We start from the raw sequence: 18,563 nt of genomic DNA, 5'->3' as shown, positions 1-18,563 counted from the left end.
TATTTTCCCGTATTTTTATCAGTTTTTTAAAATTAATTTTATTTATATAAATCTATATATAATTATATAATATGTATAAAAAAGAAAAAATGATTATTATATATACATAATATATATAATATAGTATATATTATATCATAATAATCTATAAAAATATTTGTAAAAATTAGTTTATATATACATATATATAACAAGATTACTATAAGAGAATTTTTCCAAAGCCTAGAAGAGGTTTTCCGTCTTACTGGAAGTGTCACTTATAGTTTTGCTCCTAGAGCGGAACGTGGTTTGCTGCTGGACGACTGGCGCATCCTCCTGATCCTTATCTTCAGAACTCTCGTGTTCTACCGGCTGTTTGGAATGACTGTATTTGCGCTTATGCGAATTGGCCAGTAATTGTTGCTTCATCGCTTTCTTCGAGAGCGTGCCCGTCACCATGATGCTGCCATTTCCGTTTTGAGCTTGACTAATCTGCTGCTTGTCAAATTTTTCCACATGGCCGGTCGACATACGCGGCGCCATCGACATTGGAGCATGACTCATATTCTGCTTCGTCGAGGGTATGCTCATATTCCTCACGGACTCTCGGATGATCTGTCGGATTGTCTTCAAAAACGCGTTTCGGAATTCCGTTGTACTATAAGCAAAAATTTAAGCAAAGCATAATAAAGCATACAATAAATAAAATAAAATAAAATAGTCACATACAAATAAAATAGCCACATTAATTATTTATATATTAAGGAAAGATGTGTGTTGTGAACAAACAATTTTTTATATATTTGCATAGTTTATAAAAAAATTGCAAGTTTATGAAAAATCCATTTCAGATGATCGTTGGAGTATATATTTAAAAGAAAAAAATATCTTGAAAAAAAAATAATTTTAAATAAAAAAGAGAAAGAAAGAGAAATATCATATAAATTATTTCTCTATGAAAAAATAACAGAATAACAGAATTGATTTACGAAGAAAATTTAATCAAGACATAGTTGCGAGATAAATGAAACTTAATTTCATTTATCTGCAATTTATATTTCCAATCTGATAATATTGTCAATTTTCGCGCTCAATCAATAACGTCAGTAAAATTGCGTTAGCTATATAAACAATTGCATTTGCGATCGTAATAATTATCTATCATACATGTGAATTTATTTTATTGCGCTCATACACATTTAGTTTCAAAGAAATATATTATAAAAAAGATAAGTAGATGAGAAAAATATTTTATCAAAATTTAATATCTATGATATATTTCAAAGAATTTATTGCTTTATTTAATTAAATATTTATTTTAATTTGGACGCTTATAATTTAGCGAATAATTAATCAAAATGATAAGACAAAAAATACCTGTTGGAGAGCACGTATACTTTCTCCGATCTTCTTTGTAATTGACTTCTTAGATGAATCAGTTCCCACAAGAAGTGAGACTCCATATCTTTGGCAGAGCTGGCCCTGACCTGGACTTCTGTAACTGGAATCAGTACCTGATAACGAATGATTTCTACCTCGCTAGAGTTAGCCTTGGTCGAAACTCCCTGAAAAGTGTATGATGCAGTCTCTTTAGTATTACGAACGTTGCAAAAATTAATGAGAGAATTAAATCATATGAACGCTCACCATAAGTTTCTTCTTCTGTCTCAATCTTTCTTTACACAGGAACACGACGGCCGATTTAAATACGAAACACATCGCGTGTAACTCGAGACCCTTCTTTATTTTACCGAGAAAATCGGAAATATTGAGCCACTCGACGCCGCCATAGTACAAAAGATCGCCTGGACTTAAATCGATCGGCTGCCAAAAAATTAATACATCAATTTAAGATATCCTAGTTATGTGTAAATATAACAAAATGTAATAAGTATAATATTTATTATATAATGTTTTGCTTCTAGAGATGCGCAAAAGTAAAAATTGATTTACCTGTTTGCAGGATTTTTGGTGTTGTCTGAATAAATGATCGAAAATAGCTCCGTACTCTTCGTGAATTCTTTGCATCTCATTTATGTGCTCCGCCACCTTTTCCATGCCTTTAAGCGCCTCTGCAATTTATAAAGATTCGCATTTATACATTTAATATTAAGTTCCTGATGATGCTCCTGAAACTTGTTCATTAAATTAGTCGCACGATATCGTTGTAATTACCGATCAAGTGTTGGTGTTCTTCGCTTCGTTCATCAGTGAGATTCCTAAGCTGCTGCAACAGCAGCGGATACTTGAGTATTCTTTGTATAGGTTTTATCAAGTATGATTCTAAAGTCGATGAGTGTTGCTGCCGAGGATTTCTTGCTTGCAGGAACTCTTGTAAAGCTTGATTTCCCTCGTCTGAAATTGTCAATTACTCCTGATAATTGTCGGGAGATTGCTTCGTGTTTCATCGAATTTTATCGTAATTATATGAAACGCAATTTGAATTAAAGAAAAAATTGATTCGTAAAATCAGAAACGTATTTCTCGAGCAATATTGTGCATGAATTATATATATCGGACCGAATAGTATGAATAATATCTGAAGCAAATATTTTCTGCTCCATATCACACTAGGTTACATTTTAAAACGATTAAACGAACGAATATAATATTTAATTAGCATATTAAAATTTTAAATGACGAGATAAAATTTCAAGGAATAATAGTTACGTTTGCATGCTCCAATAATTTTGAAATTTGAATTTTTTAACATCTTTGAATTTTTTAATGGCATAGCCCTCATAGTTGCAAAAATGTCATTTATTCGCGGAAGGTTAACATGAATAATAAATCGGAGAACTTTCCGGGAACGACATATTTATAGAGAGTGAGGTTGAACACAGTTATTCCTGGCGAGTGAATTATCGATCGCAAAGGATCAGGCGTGTTGATGTGGAGGAAGAAATCGCCGAAGGTCGTCTCTTGCGAAAAAGAGATGTATATTTTAAGAGAAAACTTACTTGGATGTAAAACTTTCTGAGCCTTCGAATGACTAGCGCAAAACGAGCTGTAAAGCTTGAAGTGATTTACGTAATATAAGAAGGCACTTCCAATGGAAAACAGGACTCCCTATAACATAAGAAATGTATATATATATAAATTCAGCTCGGAATGCATTCTTGTTCGAAAGAGAGAATATGTTGTCAATTTTCAATATTACTGATATATATTCGCGTTATTAAAAAACAATCACAAATATCGATTTTCATATTTCGAAAAGTGCGAGAATTCTTGGTATTTAAAAAATATATAACTTTATTTTTTAATATATACTTATTATGCTATAAGAATAATAAGATTTAACAATAAATGTTATATCGCTTCAAAAACATAATAAAAAACAAATTACTAGTTTTATTTTTTTCTAATTCATCAACATCATTTTATTTAATAGCTTATTTAGTTGCAGTTGATTATTAATAAGCGATCAAGTTACATCGTTACATTAAGGCGCGTACCTTAAATTGACTCGGATGGTCAAAGCTATTGAAATCGGCCTCCATCTCGATGGCGTGATCGAGATTCTGCAGGAACTGTCGTTGAAATGTGACGATTTCCTGAATATTACCAAACAACGCGTTGATCTCCGCGTTCGATAGGAAGGTCTCGCGTTTAAGGGGTTCCAGATAATTCTCCAGCAAATTATTTAAATTCTATGAACAGAAAGAGACAGAAGAGTGATTAGATTCAATATGTATTCGTCAAAAATTATCTCTTGTGATCTATTATAATTGTAAATATTAGAAAATATAATAATTAAAATATAATAATAAAATATAATAAACCGCCACTACCTTTACGTAAGTTCGTTCAGTCTCAATCAATTCTAAAATCACTTTCTTCAGCTTCTCAGCATCGCTAAGTTGCCGACTCGGTGTGAGAGCTTGCGAGTGGGAACTGACGACGCTTCCGGTGGGACTCGATTTTCTAGTCTCTCCTGGCGAACGACAGATCCCTGTCACTTGTTCAGCAGTCTTCAAAAGATTTTCGATCTCGAAGGAATTGGTGCGCGAAGTCTGTTTGCTGTTTTCCATATGAGCGGCAGAGCAATCCTGCATAATGTTCTCTTTACCTGCGTAGCAAAGTAAGATATGTATAATGCTGTGACAGAATATGTTATAATTGCAACGATAAATTTACACGATTTAATATTTATATTAATTAGTAATTTACAAAATTATATTACAATTTGTGGCAGATATAATTTATTATTGTAAAAATAAAATATAACGTCAAACATTGCTTATAAAAAACCGTTATATTAACGAAAAGATTTTTTGTAATAAATTAATCACTGTATAACAAATTTAATTCAAACCGTACTGAAAAATTACAATAATATTTAACGATATTTAATTTAAGAATAACGATTATTATTCTTCATTATCTTTATATTTTAGATTAGAGATAATGGAATTATATATTAATATTTAATGGCGTGATATACATAGATGGAGAAACGAGAATAACTAATTTGATACATTGAGATGTATAGATTCAAGGTCGGCATCTTTTTGTGATTTATATTTTTATCTTATTCATGTCTCATTTATTTAACGAGCTCGCGCAGTTATCAGAAATAGAATACTGTTTTTAATGTAACGAGCTCTCAAAGCGCAAAATACTCACTCCATCCGGGTGCCGGTACAATGAGACCGGAAATCATTTCCTCGCTGATGACTGGTGGATCGGTAGGTGGCGGCGGGCAGACTAGACTCTCAATTATATCGTCGGTGACTCGCATAATACCCGTGAGATCCGGTGGCTCCGTCCTGGAGGATCGCATCATCATGCAGAGACCCACCTCCTCTTGTAGAACGCTTTCCAAGTACATCATATCCAGGTCGCTCACGATGGCGCCGTTGATTACCATAATCTCATCACCCTTAATGATTCCTGAAAGCAGAATGGCGTTGCTAAAGGATAAGGTCTCGAAGGAGGATTTATGTCGGAAAGGAATTTTTCCAAGTGTAAAATTATGCGCGTTCGTTACAACAGCGAAATATTGTTGTGACAGATTGAGAGAATTAGTCAAGTGCGCGCGATTCATTATCGCATTTATTAATTATTTTAGCGTAAACGTGAAAAATTCTTGTATATACTGTATATACTGTTCATATATTTTCATCACTATAATTGTCGACTTATTATCGCGAAAATGATAAGAATTAATCAGCGCGGTCGCGACTATTGTTTTATGATTCTTAGATGATTTCACTTCAGCTGACATTCATCATGTTTGCTTTGCAACCCGCTTGCATAGACGATCCGTTCGGCTCGGTATCTTTCGCAACTATAATAAGTCGCTCCCTTCGATCGTGCTTTACCAGTAAGCTATCAAGTAAATTTAGACATACGGAAAGGCGGCGCTAAATGTCATGCTGATTCGTTTGCGCCTGCGGCCCTAAGACTATCCCACCCCCTGTACACGTATATAATATATTTTTACTAGACACATATTCTTTTTTTTACACGCATTATACGCGCTTCATTTAACCGTAAGCACGAGACTTTGCTCAACGAACGAGCGACGAGGCGCGGAAAATCGATGACTTTTCAATGGCGTCCTTGCACATCCTGGCGCCGACACGGTCTAAAAAATTAATACGATCAAACCTCGCTTTAGATTGTTTTCTAAGATTCGCAAGAAGTTCAATCAAGAAAAACAAGTTGAAATATTGTATAACTTTTAAAACTTTTATATAATACATTATTTTTCACTTTTTTTTAAATTTTATTTTTTTAAATAAAATATATAAACTTGTTCTAGATTTAGATTAACCGCAGAATTGATTTGTCTCTTTTATATATATATATATATATATATATATATATATATATATATATTTCAACGTAACGTATTAAATTAATCAAAAAGTTCATTCAATATCAATTCAATTCATGGTTCTAATAAAGAAAAAATTGATTGAACTTTTTGATTAATTTAATACGTTACTTTGAAATTATCAAATAAAATTAATCACTCGTATAGAGAATCAATAGCGTTTAAATAATAGAGGTTGATAAAAGTATGAAAAATATAGAATAGCTAATAAATAACCAGAAATAAAAAAACCTTGTAACGATCGAAACTTTTAATCGTTGCGCTCGAGGGACGTTTATTTTAATTATATATTGTCCTAGATAAGGGATGCTTACCATTTTGCATGGCGACGCTCTTGTCTTCCACTCTACTAACGTAGCAACAGAGCTCATCCTGTCTGTCGGAGTTTTCTATAAGCTCGGCCTCGACGGAGAAGCCCCACATTTGCTCTAAAGTATTTCTTTGCAATTCCACTTGATATAAAATCTTGGCACAGACTTCCACGATTTCGTGCGTATGCAACTGCATGCAGCAAAAGAAAAATTACATTATCAATCTTAATTCTCATCGTACTTAACGATTTTAATTATTTTATAAAATAATTGATTACAAGCAAATAGAAAATAATTTTATTCGCAAGACAAGCAATATAACGTTTTTTTCTCTATTTAATACATTTATTCTATAATTATACTCAAAAGAGTTAACTTCTCCTTGTATACACTGTTTACAAATAAATTATTTATACATTTTAAATTGCCTCAAATTGTTATTTTTTAACAATTTCCAAAACTTTCCACACAATTGAATCAGAATTAAAGAAATATTATAATTATTTTAATTATTATCTCTATCAAAAAAATGTATAAACTATAAACCAATAATATTTTATATTCTAAGTATTCAATTTCTTAGACATTTTTAAATTAAAGATAAATAATTACTTAAATTTATCACTCTCTGACTTACATAGGTTTCTATCAAATCAGTCCTGTGTGGCACAAAATAATTGTGGTCCTCCATATCTCGGCGTTTCTTGACGCGCACAAAGTGCTCCATCGGATTAAGATTCTTCCTGGTACACGCGCTTGCCAAAAATTCCTCCACGGTCATAGCGTCCCGCAGGAACACCGACACGAGCTGAAACAGCGAACGGGAAACACCGGGTCGCGTTCTTCTTACCCTTATCTTATTCTATCTCGTGAGCATACATAATTTCGATCAACTCACCCGATGTCCTGATGATCGTACCTGATTTTCCGGCACGGACACCTTGACGCTCTTCTCCTCGTCCCTGGACGAGATCTGTAGCGAGCGTCTGCTGGAGCCACTGTTCGACCTCGACAACAGCGGCGGTCTTCTTTTTGTCGCTCCGCGACCCGCCAATAGATTATTCAGCAAGGATGGACTACGCGCGCAGATAAACGCATGGAAGGACGATACCGTAAAGACGCCTAGCTTGTTCAACGTCTGCTTCGTAGCGCGAGATACGTGCGTCAGTAGACTCTGAGGGAGAAATGAGGGCAGCGCTTATTTAATATCGTCAGCTGATTGAGCTAGGTCATTTATCCTCAAGGTATCACCTTGAGAAATAAAATGCTTGAAGATTGAATCAACAAGATTTTCCACATAATTAGATTACAGGATGATTCAAAATCCTCGATCTATGAATATTAGAATTTGAAAAAATATTCCTCGAAAAAAAAAATATAATTCAGATTCTTAAAAAATTGAAAATAGATTATCTGTGAAATACTAGTAATAAATTAAATATCTGTTTGATATTTGTATTGTAAATTGCTATTGTTTGATATTGCAATGAGAATGTTAATTAATTGTATATTCAGAACATCGTACGTATAATTCTTATATCTCGTGCAACGATCGATACAATCACGAATGGCGCAAATTAAATACTTGCGATGCAGATAGATAGCTAACAAATTCTGACTGTATGCGGACTGTGAACGGAAGAGACGACCCCGCTTTTCAGACAATTGAAGCAATGACAGTGGACAATGTAGCGAGATTGCAGCGCGTAATGTTGTTTATTCGAGAAATCAAGAGAACGGGCTTCTTCTATGAAGGCTACGGTCAAATCACGACGTTCTATTTGATTATACAATTAAAATTGATATAATATCTCAATTTTTCGTCACTGGATGACTGAAAAAATAGAATTGGCGCAACACAGTTTCTCAAAGTTATACTTAAAATAAAATAAAATAATGTGCGCACATGTGTTGCGCGTGGTTAAGTAAATTTATGCGATCATAAAATATAAAAAAAATATATTATATGAAAAATATTTATTGTTAAAAATATCGACAAAATATTAGAGAAATGATTTTTTTATCGAAGCAATTATATTCGCACAATTATGCAATGTTTTTCGATTGTACAGTTTACTTTATAAAAAATTAATAGCCTACGTTATATTTAATACTTACTTTTGGATTAGGCAGTTCGCCACTTTGCAAACTAGCCATATAGCACCGTAAACGGAATTGCTCGCAATGGAGCCGTTCCAGATTCTCTTCCCATTGTACTATTTGATTGTTGATTTGCTGCTTGGTGTCGACGTCGGAAACCACTGATTGCTGAAGATCCGCCATGTGTTTCATCTTGTGATCCTGTAAGCAGCCAGTAGACACGCTCAATTAATATCATAATTTCCTTTCTTTTTTGTTAAAAAAAAAACATTGCGACAAAATGTGAAAATGTATGGTAATAAAAAATGTTCAAATTCTATTAAAAATTTGTAATAATTTATGTGAAATAAAAATCTGATAAATTTGATTGCAAAAAACTTTTCCTATATCTGGCGAATTTCTTCTTCTTTCGAAGTAAAAATTAACGAACACTGAGGCCAATATAAACTTTGTTTTTTTTAATTACTTTTCACTAAACAATGCTTAGAATTAATCTCTCCCTCTCTTCAACATTTAGAATAAGTAAGACTTAATAAAATTATATATAAATTTAATGATATTTTCTTTACGTACCGACTCGATCGCCTTCTCCAGACGAAAGATCTCCTCTTGCAAAAGATGCAGGGTGCCGGTCTTGCCACGATGACGCGCGAACGCGGCGGCACACGCCGAATGAATGCTATTCACCCAATTTTCCAGCTCCACTTGACACGGCGCCTAAAAATATAAAGCGAATTTTTTCCTATGAACAAGGATTAAGACCTTCGATATCTAAGCATCATTGAGAAACTTTGAAAGCAAATCGATCGTCGCGAAGCAATGTACATAATGTCGCTCACATTTTTTTCAAGTCGTGACAAGCTTTTAAGTAGAAGCTGCAGGCTATTAAAAGTTTGCCGTTGCGTGATTGAGAAACGAGAGTTCGGCGAGAGTGAGTGAGATGGAATTAATTAAATATATCTAGTTAGCGATTCGCGTAGTTAATGCACTCTTGAACTGCCAAAGTGTAGAGATCAAACTGAACCGAAATTATTCGAATTCAACTTTCATCTCGAATTGTTTCTCTCACTTGTCGATCACTTTAATAACTTGCTTCGAGTTTAATTGGCGTGTCATTTGCAGTGATATTCAACACTTTAAAAAAATTTTAAAAATTAAAAAGTTTAATTCAGGTGACCGTTAACTGTAAAGAGTGATTTATCTCGTAGAAATCTTTTCTCTATTAATAAATTATATATATATATATATATATATATATATATATATATATGTTTTATATTTTTATATTAATTTCGGTCGCCAAAATTAAAATTTCTTTTACCTGGAATAGATAGGCATCCCCAAACGCGGTGCTGAGGCAAAATATATAATCTCTCTTCGGATGTTCGGGAATTGGTTGCATAATTGCACCATCAACGATAATTAGATGTTTAGGTGCTGCCTCCATGGCCCTGCTCTCCTGGGAATCGCAGGGGTAAAAAAGAAGCGTAGTGCCCTTCAAGCAGACCCAATAACCCTTCCAACCTCTCTTCCTAGCTAGCTCGATCTGATGCTTTTTGCGAAGTAGCCATTTCTTTACACTGAGAAATCTGGAATTTTCAATGCATCGCCATTTTTCATTTTTCTTCTTATATTCAGATTTATTATTGCTATATAAAATATACGCACAATATAAATAATTTTCAGTAATTTTCATTTCAGAAATTTATCATATATTATTCCTACATTATATTCTATGTCACATTTAACTTATCTTAAGAATCTCGAATTTCTTTATCTTTAAAATATATAAGTAATAATTAATATTTAAATATAAAAATACTATAAAATGTTTCTCTTGATTATAAAGTAAATAAATTTACAAACTATATCTCTTAAAATATGAAAAAAATATATGTTATTTGAAAGATAGTTCTTTGTCCAGTCTTCATATTTATCCTAACATTATCCGAGAGATATTTATATACAGGCCCTCAAGGCTCATTATCTTTATAGAACAAAGTACAAACGATGTACCCTGCTTTCCGAACTGCACCGGTGCAATTGAAAGAAGCCGCAGCTGTGCCAGTCTGCTTCCCACGATAGGGCGAATTTATGACACTCTCTCCGTCGTCATCGTCACTGACGGCAGTAGTGAGTGACATCCTATCGTCGTCTGACATCTGAAAAGTACATCAAGCTTTATCTTCAACTGCAACAAATGCGTTTGTCACGAAAACAAATACGGGCAATCCCACGTTAAATTTGATAGTAAAAAAAAATAATCGGATATTCTTTACACTTTATAAATTTTTTTTATATTTTTCTTTTTTATACTTGTAAATAATTGCTGTACGTGGAGTCACACATATATGTAAAAAAAAATAATGTATCATGAATATGTATATATATGTTTATAATAGAAAAAAGAGGAAATGTGCACAGAAAAAATGTATCGTGCCATTATAACGCAAAATAAAATGATGCTGATAAAAGATGGTGATTATATGCAAAGGTAAGAGTCTAGTCTATTATTGACAATGACAAGATGCTTTATATGTACATAATTAAGGATGTCTTATCTATCTAAAAGTGCATATTTAGGAATTGCAAATATGGATTGTGTTATTGCTTTATTTACAATATATTTATATATATTCCGACAATTAGTAATTTTTTTTAATACTGCATTAGGAATTATAATTTAGGAATTATTAGTTAGAAATTATAATTTGTGCAGAGTTTATAATATAATAATTTACAATGCAATTTATTGAGAGAGAGGTCAATATTTAATATAATTTTAAAATTTATATAATTATGTTAAACATTTTTCTATTAGTTAGTTAAATACAAATATATGTACAATAGTATATACAATTAATTAGTATTATTGCAAACTGATTACATATTAAGGAAAAAAATATTAAAACAAAAGGAGACATTCACATTACTAATAATCAACAGTGGCGAATGCAAAGAAATTTTAATTTATGGCTTTACTCGGCACATGCTATTTAAAAGCGGCAACTAGTTTCCCAATGCAACTTTAGCGAGACTAGCTTAGAAGCCCTTTTAATTGCATAAGAAGATTATGTCGCTTTCAAGAGATTATGTCAACGCGGTTATACATGCCAAAATATTGTATTGCAGTTGAAATTTCTACTTCACAACAGAGGACAATCATGTCGCAAATGCGAAAGTGCTTTGTCTAGCAATTCCACTGATTTCGTTGTCTATCCCCTCATTTTATTTTCTCCCTTATTTTCCATCGCATTGAAAGCGCGATTATCAAACTTTTAATTTGTAAATAAAAATGTGTTTTTAAAGTGATAAATCTAAAGTGATAAATGATCTTTCAGTCTATATACGATATGATATTTAATGATATCGATGTAAATGAGATGCAATTCTGAGTACGAGAATGAGTGCGAGTAGTTTAGGGGGTTGACGAACGAAAGTCCAACGGAAACGGAACTCGGCGCAGATTTGAGTCTCCCTTTCTCTACCCTCGCTCCTGCCCGAAGCACATGCCAAGTGATCGGTATCTCGTACGAGGGTGGCATCCTCGACGTGCGATCATTTCATACAGATACATAGACAGGGAAATATATATATATTCGGGAACAATACATAATATATCAATCTGAATATATCAAGAGAAACATTCCTCCAAGAGAAAAGAAAAGATTCGCGATTCGTGTCCTCTACCTTTTTCGTAATATTGGTCATGCCGCGGAGCCTCTCGCGTATTCCCCTGAGGCTCTCGCCGGCCCAGAAACTTACGACTCTTCTGAGAAAATCGGCGTTGCACGCGTCCGCCGTCATGTGCGGATGGTAGTGACAGTAGCAGCCCTCCTTGAGCAGCCTCATGTTGTTATCCGCGCTACCGTTGATCTTCAACATAATTTCACGACGCGCCACGCTTAGGCCGTCGATGTAACGTTGTGCCCAGGTATTTAACGCCCCGTTTACCAGACGCAGTAGCTTATGGTAATAGCCCTCGCCCGAGCCGTACGTGACCTTCTCCTGGACGTTCCGGCAGTTAAACCAATACAATTTGCGCGACTCGTTAATGCATATCACGCTTATGGTGTGCCTGCGACACCAACAAAAGTACTTCCAACAGCGTCGCCGATGCTGCGTCTTCAGGTCCGTGTAACTATCGTCGCTCGGATCCAACAGGTCCAGGGTACTATTCGTACACTTGATCGACCATCTCGGCTCTACCATTATTCGTTGTTCTTCCGCCGGCGGTAACTTGAGTCGAGGAAGAGATGTTGAAACCGTCCGCAATCGGACGACTTCTAGGGGAAGGAGGATTGTCGGACGGGATCCTCAGCTTCCCGATGACGGGGCGAAAGTGTCATTGTAATGCTGGCCATGACGTCTCGTTCCTTCACTGATGGCGTTATTATTGTCTCGCGGACGGTAGAAGAATCATCCACATGGCTCGATGAGATATTCCCTTTTACGATCGATTGTCGCGGTGTATAAGCTCGATGATATCGTTTTGCAAATGCTTTGTACTTCTTACGGTCTTATTGCACCGCGAGATCCTCAAAGTTCAAATTCTCGATGCTCTCAAAGTTTTCGTCGCGATTATACGCCAGCTGTTCAGCTTTCAATTTGTCGAACGTTAATGGCGCGTCGATCACGATTGTGTTCAATGAAATATTAACGATCTGTAAACATGGAACGCCCCATGACGCGGCCATCATCGATTAGCGAGAAGAGCGAAAGTTGGACGACGGCAGAACAGCTGTTTCATCACGTGTATTCAGGTCCGTCAAGTTTACGACGAGTCTATTTTGAACCCGAAATTTCCTTGAGTTTATAAATAAAATCTCTACTTAAGGCAAACGTCTTTTGCACTATTAAAATCAACCGCAGCCCCGAAGAAGGATGCGTCAAGTTCCTTAATATTAACTTTACGAGACTACAATCTAATTATTTCAAGAATCTCTAAAGTTATGAGCGATGATACACGAAGAAGCAGAGCGGTGAAAGATCGCCGCAAGTGTCCGCAGGTACTTATACGCAGAAGAAGAATTCTCTACTAAAATTCTAAGAGAATTTCTCAAGAATCTTTGTTTGTCCAAGAAACTAGCAACTGGACAATAGTAGACGACGCCACTTCAACTCCCACCTCTTTGACGGGGAGAGAAGGGGAATTGATAATATATAGGATATTTTTTCTCTCTCGCTATTATACGCGTAATAGAAACGAATTTACCATAGAAAAATACTCTCTTGTTCTGCTTAAGTATACATATAGATATCCTCTTTAAATGTTGATTCTCGCTCCTCTCCAGCTGATTTCCCTTCTTTCCCATACATCGCTATAGATGTCCTCTCAAAGCATCGATTTTCTCCTCTCTCGCGGAAAAATGCGCTGTAAACTGTTACCCTCTTTTAGTCCTCTCCTTATCTAATCTCTAACATCTATCTAGAATATATTACTTCAATATATCACTCTAGCTGATCCTCTTTTCTCTCGATATATTCGTTCACAGCTTATTTGATTTCTCTGTCTCCCTCTTCGTCAAATATATTAATTCTTCACGCGATATCTCAATAAAATGTCCTCGTTTTGTCTTTAATATATCAGTAAGCTGGAGTCAATCGTTTGCTAATTGATTGAACCTGTTTTTCGATTCTCCGGAAATCATCCCGCGGTGGAAATCAACCTCGAGATGATTGTAAGCGTGAGGAAAGAAGAGGATCCAGGTACCAATGACGATGTTGTCATCGTCGAAGTGCGCCGGCACGCCGCGTCGCTTCTCGCTTCGATCTCGCACGCACGTGCGACCGAATTTCACATACGCGAGTCCCTCAAGCAGGAGATCCCATTGTAACCGCGCGCTCTAACTTCCGGTCCGCATCGTGACGCGAGGATTCGTCGTCAATTCCAATGACATCCTGCAGAAATTCCTCCTTCACCACCTCGATTACGCAATTTCAAGAAATCAGAGAGACTCCCATATATTTTGTATTCTTCGGACAAATTCTTCTAATGTAAATCCTGCTCGTTGAATTTATCGGTGATGCTGCATCTCCGCACTTCCGATTCACGTTTCAACATGAGGACTATTCCAGGATGTTCCCCTTAAAAGCATGGAAACAATTAGTCTTGCGTGCGACAGGTTGCTCCAGATTCCCACGTTTACGCTCGATGCGGTCTCCGACGAATATTCTCTTCGCGATGGAGGAGTGCACTGTGTGCGGTGAACACGCGACGAAATCGGACGCGTTTACGCATAAACGCGCGTTCTCACCGCGTTTTCCGTCGAGCGGACGACAGTCGTTGGCGCCGCTGCCGACGTGTCGTCCGGGGATGTGTCGCGCGCGGCTCGGCGACTTCCGGCGCCCGCGCATCCGCGCATCAACGGCGCTGTTTTCTCTCTCCCTTTCTCTCCCTCTCTCTCCCTTCGAGCGCGCCCGGCTCGTTGATGCGAGTCGCGTTGGATGCTGCGAGACAGGGTCGGTTCTCCACGAGATCGAGATTCCCGCTCGTGTACCGCGTCTAATAAATGTCCGTCGATCGATGGGCCCCGTTGCACTCGGGGTCGCCGAGGATACTTGTCATCGTCACGGGATTTTATCACCCCCTTCAGCAAAAAACAGCGGCATCAGCGGCTGAATCCGCGCAAATAAGATCCTCGAGTAAGGGACTCTTTATTGTTTCTCTTTCTTTTTTTATTTCTTTCTCTCTTTTTCTTCCTCCCCTTCTGTTACAAGCGAATGTCACCAAGTCCGCAGCCGCGAACGCGCTTCGCTCCGGACTGCCGCTGGAGAACAGGGAAGAGGAGCTGCTACCGCGAGGGGAATCAATACCACGGTGCTTGTGGTGGTCGAAGGGGGATTGCAGGAACGAGAGGAGGATGGCTAGCGGAGAAAACGGCAGGGAGGGATACCACGAAGAGAGAGGGTGGATGGCGCTATAGGGTATATAGCCGGTTGTAGTTCCCGCAACGTGGAACAGGAGAAGGGGGAAGCTATGCTTCGGAAGCGAAACGAGCGAAGGGGTTGATATGCAACGCTGGGGGTGCTGGGAGGGAACGCGACGCGCTGCATGATTGTCAATTGGTAACAGCTAACAGCTGACAGTTGAGCGTTTCGCGATGATTGTTACTCCACCAACCTACAGAGATGAATATTCGATTTGAGAGAATTGAGTTTACGAAAAATCGAATCATAAATCTGCGCTGACTATTCGAATACATTTATTTGCCAAGTGTGCTGATTCTCAAGTCACATTTTTGCGACAATTTTATTTTCCGACACCAAGGATAATAATGAAAAATTATTAAAAGATGTAAAAAGAGATCCATTGCTTTAGATCCATTGCTCGCTATTGTTTTGTATTTGTTTTTCATATTGTAATTTTCTCCAGCAAAAGAATCGTATGTAATTTTATATAATGTTATATAATTTTAGAATTTTGTAAGATTTCTTTCAGTATACACTTTCGTTTAGTATAAAGATCTTTTTCCGGATGATGTACTTTTTTAAAATTTTTCGTAATCCAAGTGAGACGATTATATCAGAACAATCTTTGGTATGATAAAAAAATGTAACCAACAGATCTAACATGTATTCGATTTGTAAAGTACATTTTATGTAAAACTTGAATTACTCTTATATCGATAGATTGAATGCACCGATCTGCAGTTGTACATTATTTATTCGCAGCTCTTTTATTCTGCGCTTTGTGTCGCGTATATATATGTATTTCGTTTTTCTTTTTGTAACCGCAAAAGGACTCGGAGGGAAGAAAGGAGGATTAAAAAAATAATCCTATGCGGATTATATATAACGGGTTGGCGCGCATGCGAGCGACGCGAAGTTTTATTGAATTTTATGGCATAGTTTCCTTGCACGACGGAAGACGATAAGAACAATCGGTCGTTGTAAAATTTATCGTAGCGAGCAATATGTCTTCTGTATCAGGCGGACAATAAGTCCGTCATATAACTGACATCGTGACTCATATACTGACAGATTGATGAATTAGATATTATCATGTGACAATTAATCATCTATCCGATTCGCGATCGCACTATAACCGCAACGAGAGCAAAAAAACAAGGGAAGCAAAAGAAGAGCCAAAGTCGCGGGAGTTGCTATGCGTTTGCGCATGCACCTGTTGGTGCGCAGGTTGCTGCTCAACTTGTGCAACGACAGGTGCAGGGATGCTCGATTCTCTTATTTACTCTCGCATATCGAACAAGGGGTTCGGTCCGCTAATCTCGGCGCGACCTATTAACCCTCAAGTGCGTATCTTTGCTCATGATGCGTCACAAAAGAAGCCTCAACCTTTATGCAAGACGTATTTCGAGAGCTATATATATAATTTCTCAGCATAAATTGTTTTTTTAATTTTTTCATGAAAAATAATGTTTGAATCCCGCTTCAAATTGTTCCTCAAAATAAAACTTTTTAATAAATATAGCCGCTATAAATAAAAAATAATGCCTCGACACAGCATTAAGTTTCCTAAATTTAATAAATTATAATTTGTCATAAATTTTTTTTATTCTTTTGTAAACGTTTATAATTTTTTAAATGTAAAACTTTTGTTTCAAGCCATTCGTGTTTGACATGTAAAAATAGGATAAATTAAAATCGTATAATGAAAACTGTGTATGTGTGCTATTTGACAATCGGTCGACCGCGGAACGCGGGAATAAAAGCCAATGCTTGCGTAAGCTTGCGATAATAGAATCTCTCCATTGCTCTGCGGTTGGTTCTCGTAACGGGCACCATCGCATAATACACATATACATATACATATACAAACTCACCCCTCCGCAAATATATATATATATATATATATATATATATATATATTTGCTAAAAGGGGTAAGTTTGTACATGTATACATACGTACGCAATGGAATGCGTTTAGATTCTCATGACCTCGACTCGTTCCCCACTTTTATCTCTGCATCTACGCCCATGTACCTACACATTTCTATTTGCGGTGCAAAATAACCGAGAGACAACGAGGAGCTTATACTACGAGTAGAGTTGAATAGCGAAGGATTCAAGCGGCTAGCGAGCGCAAGACACAGGGTCAGTAGGTTATCGATGTTTGTCGGCCATATAAGCACCCTTCATACATAAAGATCATGCGCCTGCACACGTACATCAAAAATTCGACTTATGAAACTTTTATGTTAGTTCGGCATCGTTATACGAGAAATAAAGAAAAGTGCGGAAACGATCGCACTTTTGCTAAAACATCCGAACGTTTAACTCGCGATTATCGACACGTATGTGCATTTCCGTTTCTTCGATTCGCGCTGACCTCTTTTGTAACATCGTCGTTACACGATAGGCGTGGCCGGTGCGAGAACGCAATTTGTGCAATCGGGGGTAGGTCCAAGAGTTGCGCAATTTTTCATAATCATTAGAAATATAAAAACATTATTTCTGACATTTATAAAATATTTACTTTGTATCTATTACTATCATATTACGTTGATAATATAAATTAAAAATATAAATTTTGTGAAATTTTATGCAATAGAAATACAACGTATAAAGTTGCATAGGTATATTTTATATATTGAAAGATGATTAACCATCTGATTACGAACAAATTTTATTACAGATTATTGTAAACTATCTTTTAAATAATAAAAAAATTTTTAATTATATAAAAGCTATTTAAAATTATTTGTATTAATTTATTTAAAAATATTATATATATATATATATATATATATATATATATATATATATTGTTAATTTTTTAATATGTTTGCAAAGTGTTTTACAACAATTAAGTTTTTTCTTTCAATTTCAAAGTAAACACAATCGAAAAATATGAATCAAAGCAAACGAACGAAACGTAAATTATTTTATGCAAAAATGCATTATTATCCCTTTTTTAATGTAAAATAGAAAATTTTAAAACTATTAAGAGAACAATTTGCGCCATCGTCCTCGATTCGAGTTTTTGCGAATATAGCAGCTAGGTATTTTACTGTGTTTTAAATCACAAATGTATGATAAGTACAAGCGAAAAAGAATCTCTTCAAAGGGCTTTAAAAATAATGCACCACATCGCAAATGCGCCTTTTTATGTTTTGTGTAAGTAGAAGATAAAGAAGAGAGAGAGAGAGAAAGAAAGAGAGAAGATGGACAGTAATAAAACTCAATACAAGCGTAGCGCTTTTTCCTATTATAAAGAAACTGATATTATCATTATATTTAATTTATAATTGTAAAATATTTGTAACAAAATTTAAAGAAAATTTATATCTAAAATATTAATGCATTTTAAAAATTTTGATAGAAATTTTAAAAAAACAGATTTATTATAACTTAGACCCTACGAA

At 35.7% G+C, this 18,563-nt stretch overlaps 1 protein-coding gene across 8 annotated transcripts in view; it reads right to left on the bottom strand.

Annotated features, from left to right (window-relative positions):
* Sif (guanine nucleotide exchange factor still life) overlaps window positions 1-18,563 on the bottom strand; it is a 39,600-nt gene that overhangs the window by 9,066 nt on the left and 11,971 nt on the right. For 6 of the 8 annotated variants that reach the window (XM_083103649.1, XM_083103642.1, XM_083103646.1 and 3 more), the window contains exons 12-27: window positions 10,252-10,397; window positions 9,557-9,824; window positions 8,809-8,952; window positions 8,254-8,436; window positions 7,034-7,309; window positions 6,773-6,943; window positions 6,139-6,325; window positions 4,609-4,875; window positions 3,774-4,051; window positions 3,438-3,632; window positions 2,940-3,048; window positions 2,155-2,334; window positions 1,933-2,051; window positions 1,627-1,803; window positions 1,357-1,544; window positions 246-637 (exon numbers count right to left, since the gene is read on the bottom strand). In XM_083103649.1, the coding sequence (XP_082959775.1) occupies window positions 246-637; window positions 1,357-1,544; window positions 1,627-1,803; window positions 1,933-2,051; window positions 2,155-2,334; window positions 2,940-3,048; window positions 3,438-3,632; window positions 3,774-4,051; window positions 4,609-4,875; window positions 6,139-6,325; window positions 6,773-6,943; window positions 7,034-7,309; window positions 8,254-8,436; window positions 8,809-8,952; window positions 9,557-9,824; window positions 10,252-10,397 (3,280 nt within the window). The remainder of the gene's footprint in view (window positions 1-245; window positions 638-1,356; window positions 1,545-1,626; window positions 1,804-1,932; window positions 2,052-2,154; window positions 2,335-2,939; window positions 3,049-3,437; window positions 3,633-3,773; window positions 4,052-4,608; window positions 4,876-6,138; window positions 6,326-6,772; window positions 6,944-7,033; window positions 7,310-8,253; window positions 8,437-8,808; window positions 8,953-9,556; window positions 9,825-10,251; window positions 10,398-18,563) is intronic. The other 2 variants (XM_083103643.1, XM_083103650.1) reach the window with 1 other exon arrangement.

Source organism: Camponotus vicinus, unplaced genomic scaffold, assembly GCF_025532165.1.
Source record: "Camponotus vicinus isolate PSW18456_S1 unplaced genomic scaffold, iyCamVici1.0 SCAF_6, whole genome shotgun sequence".
NCBI lineage: Eukaryota > Metazoa > Arthropoda > Insecta > Hymenoptera > Formicidae > Camponotus > Camponotus vicinus.
This window is presented reverse-complemented; position numbering and strand designations above follow the sequence as displayed.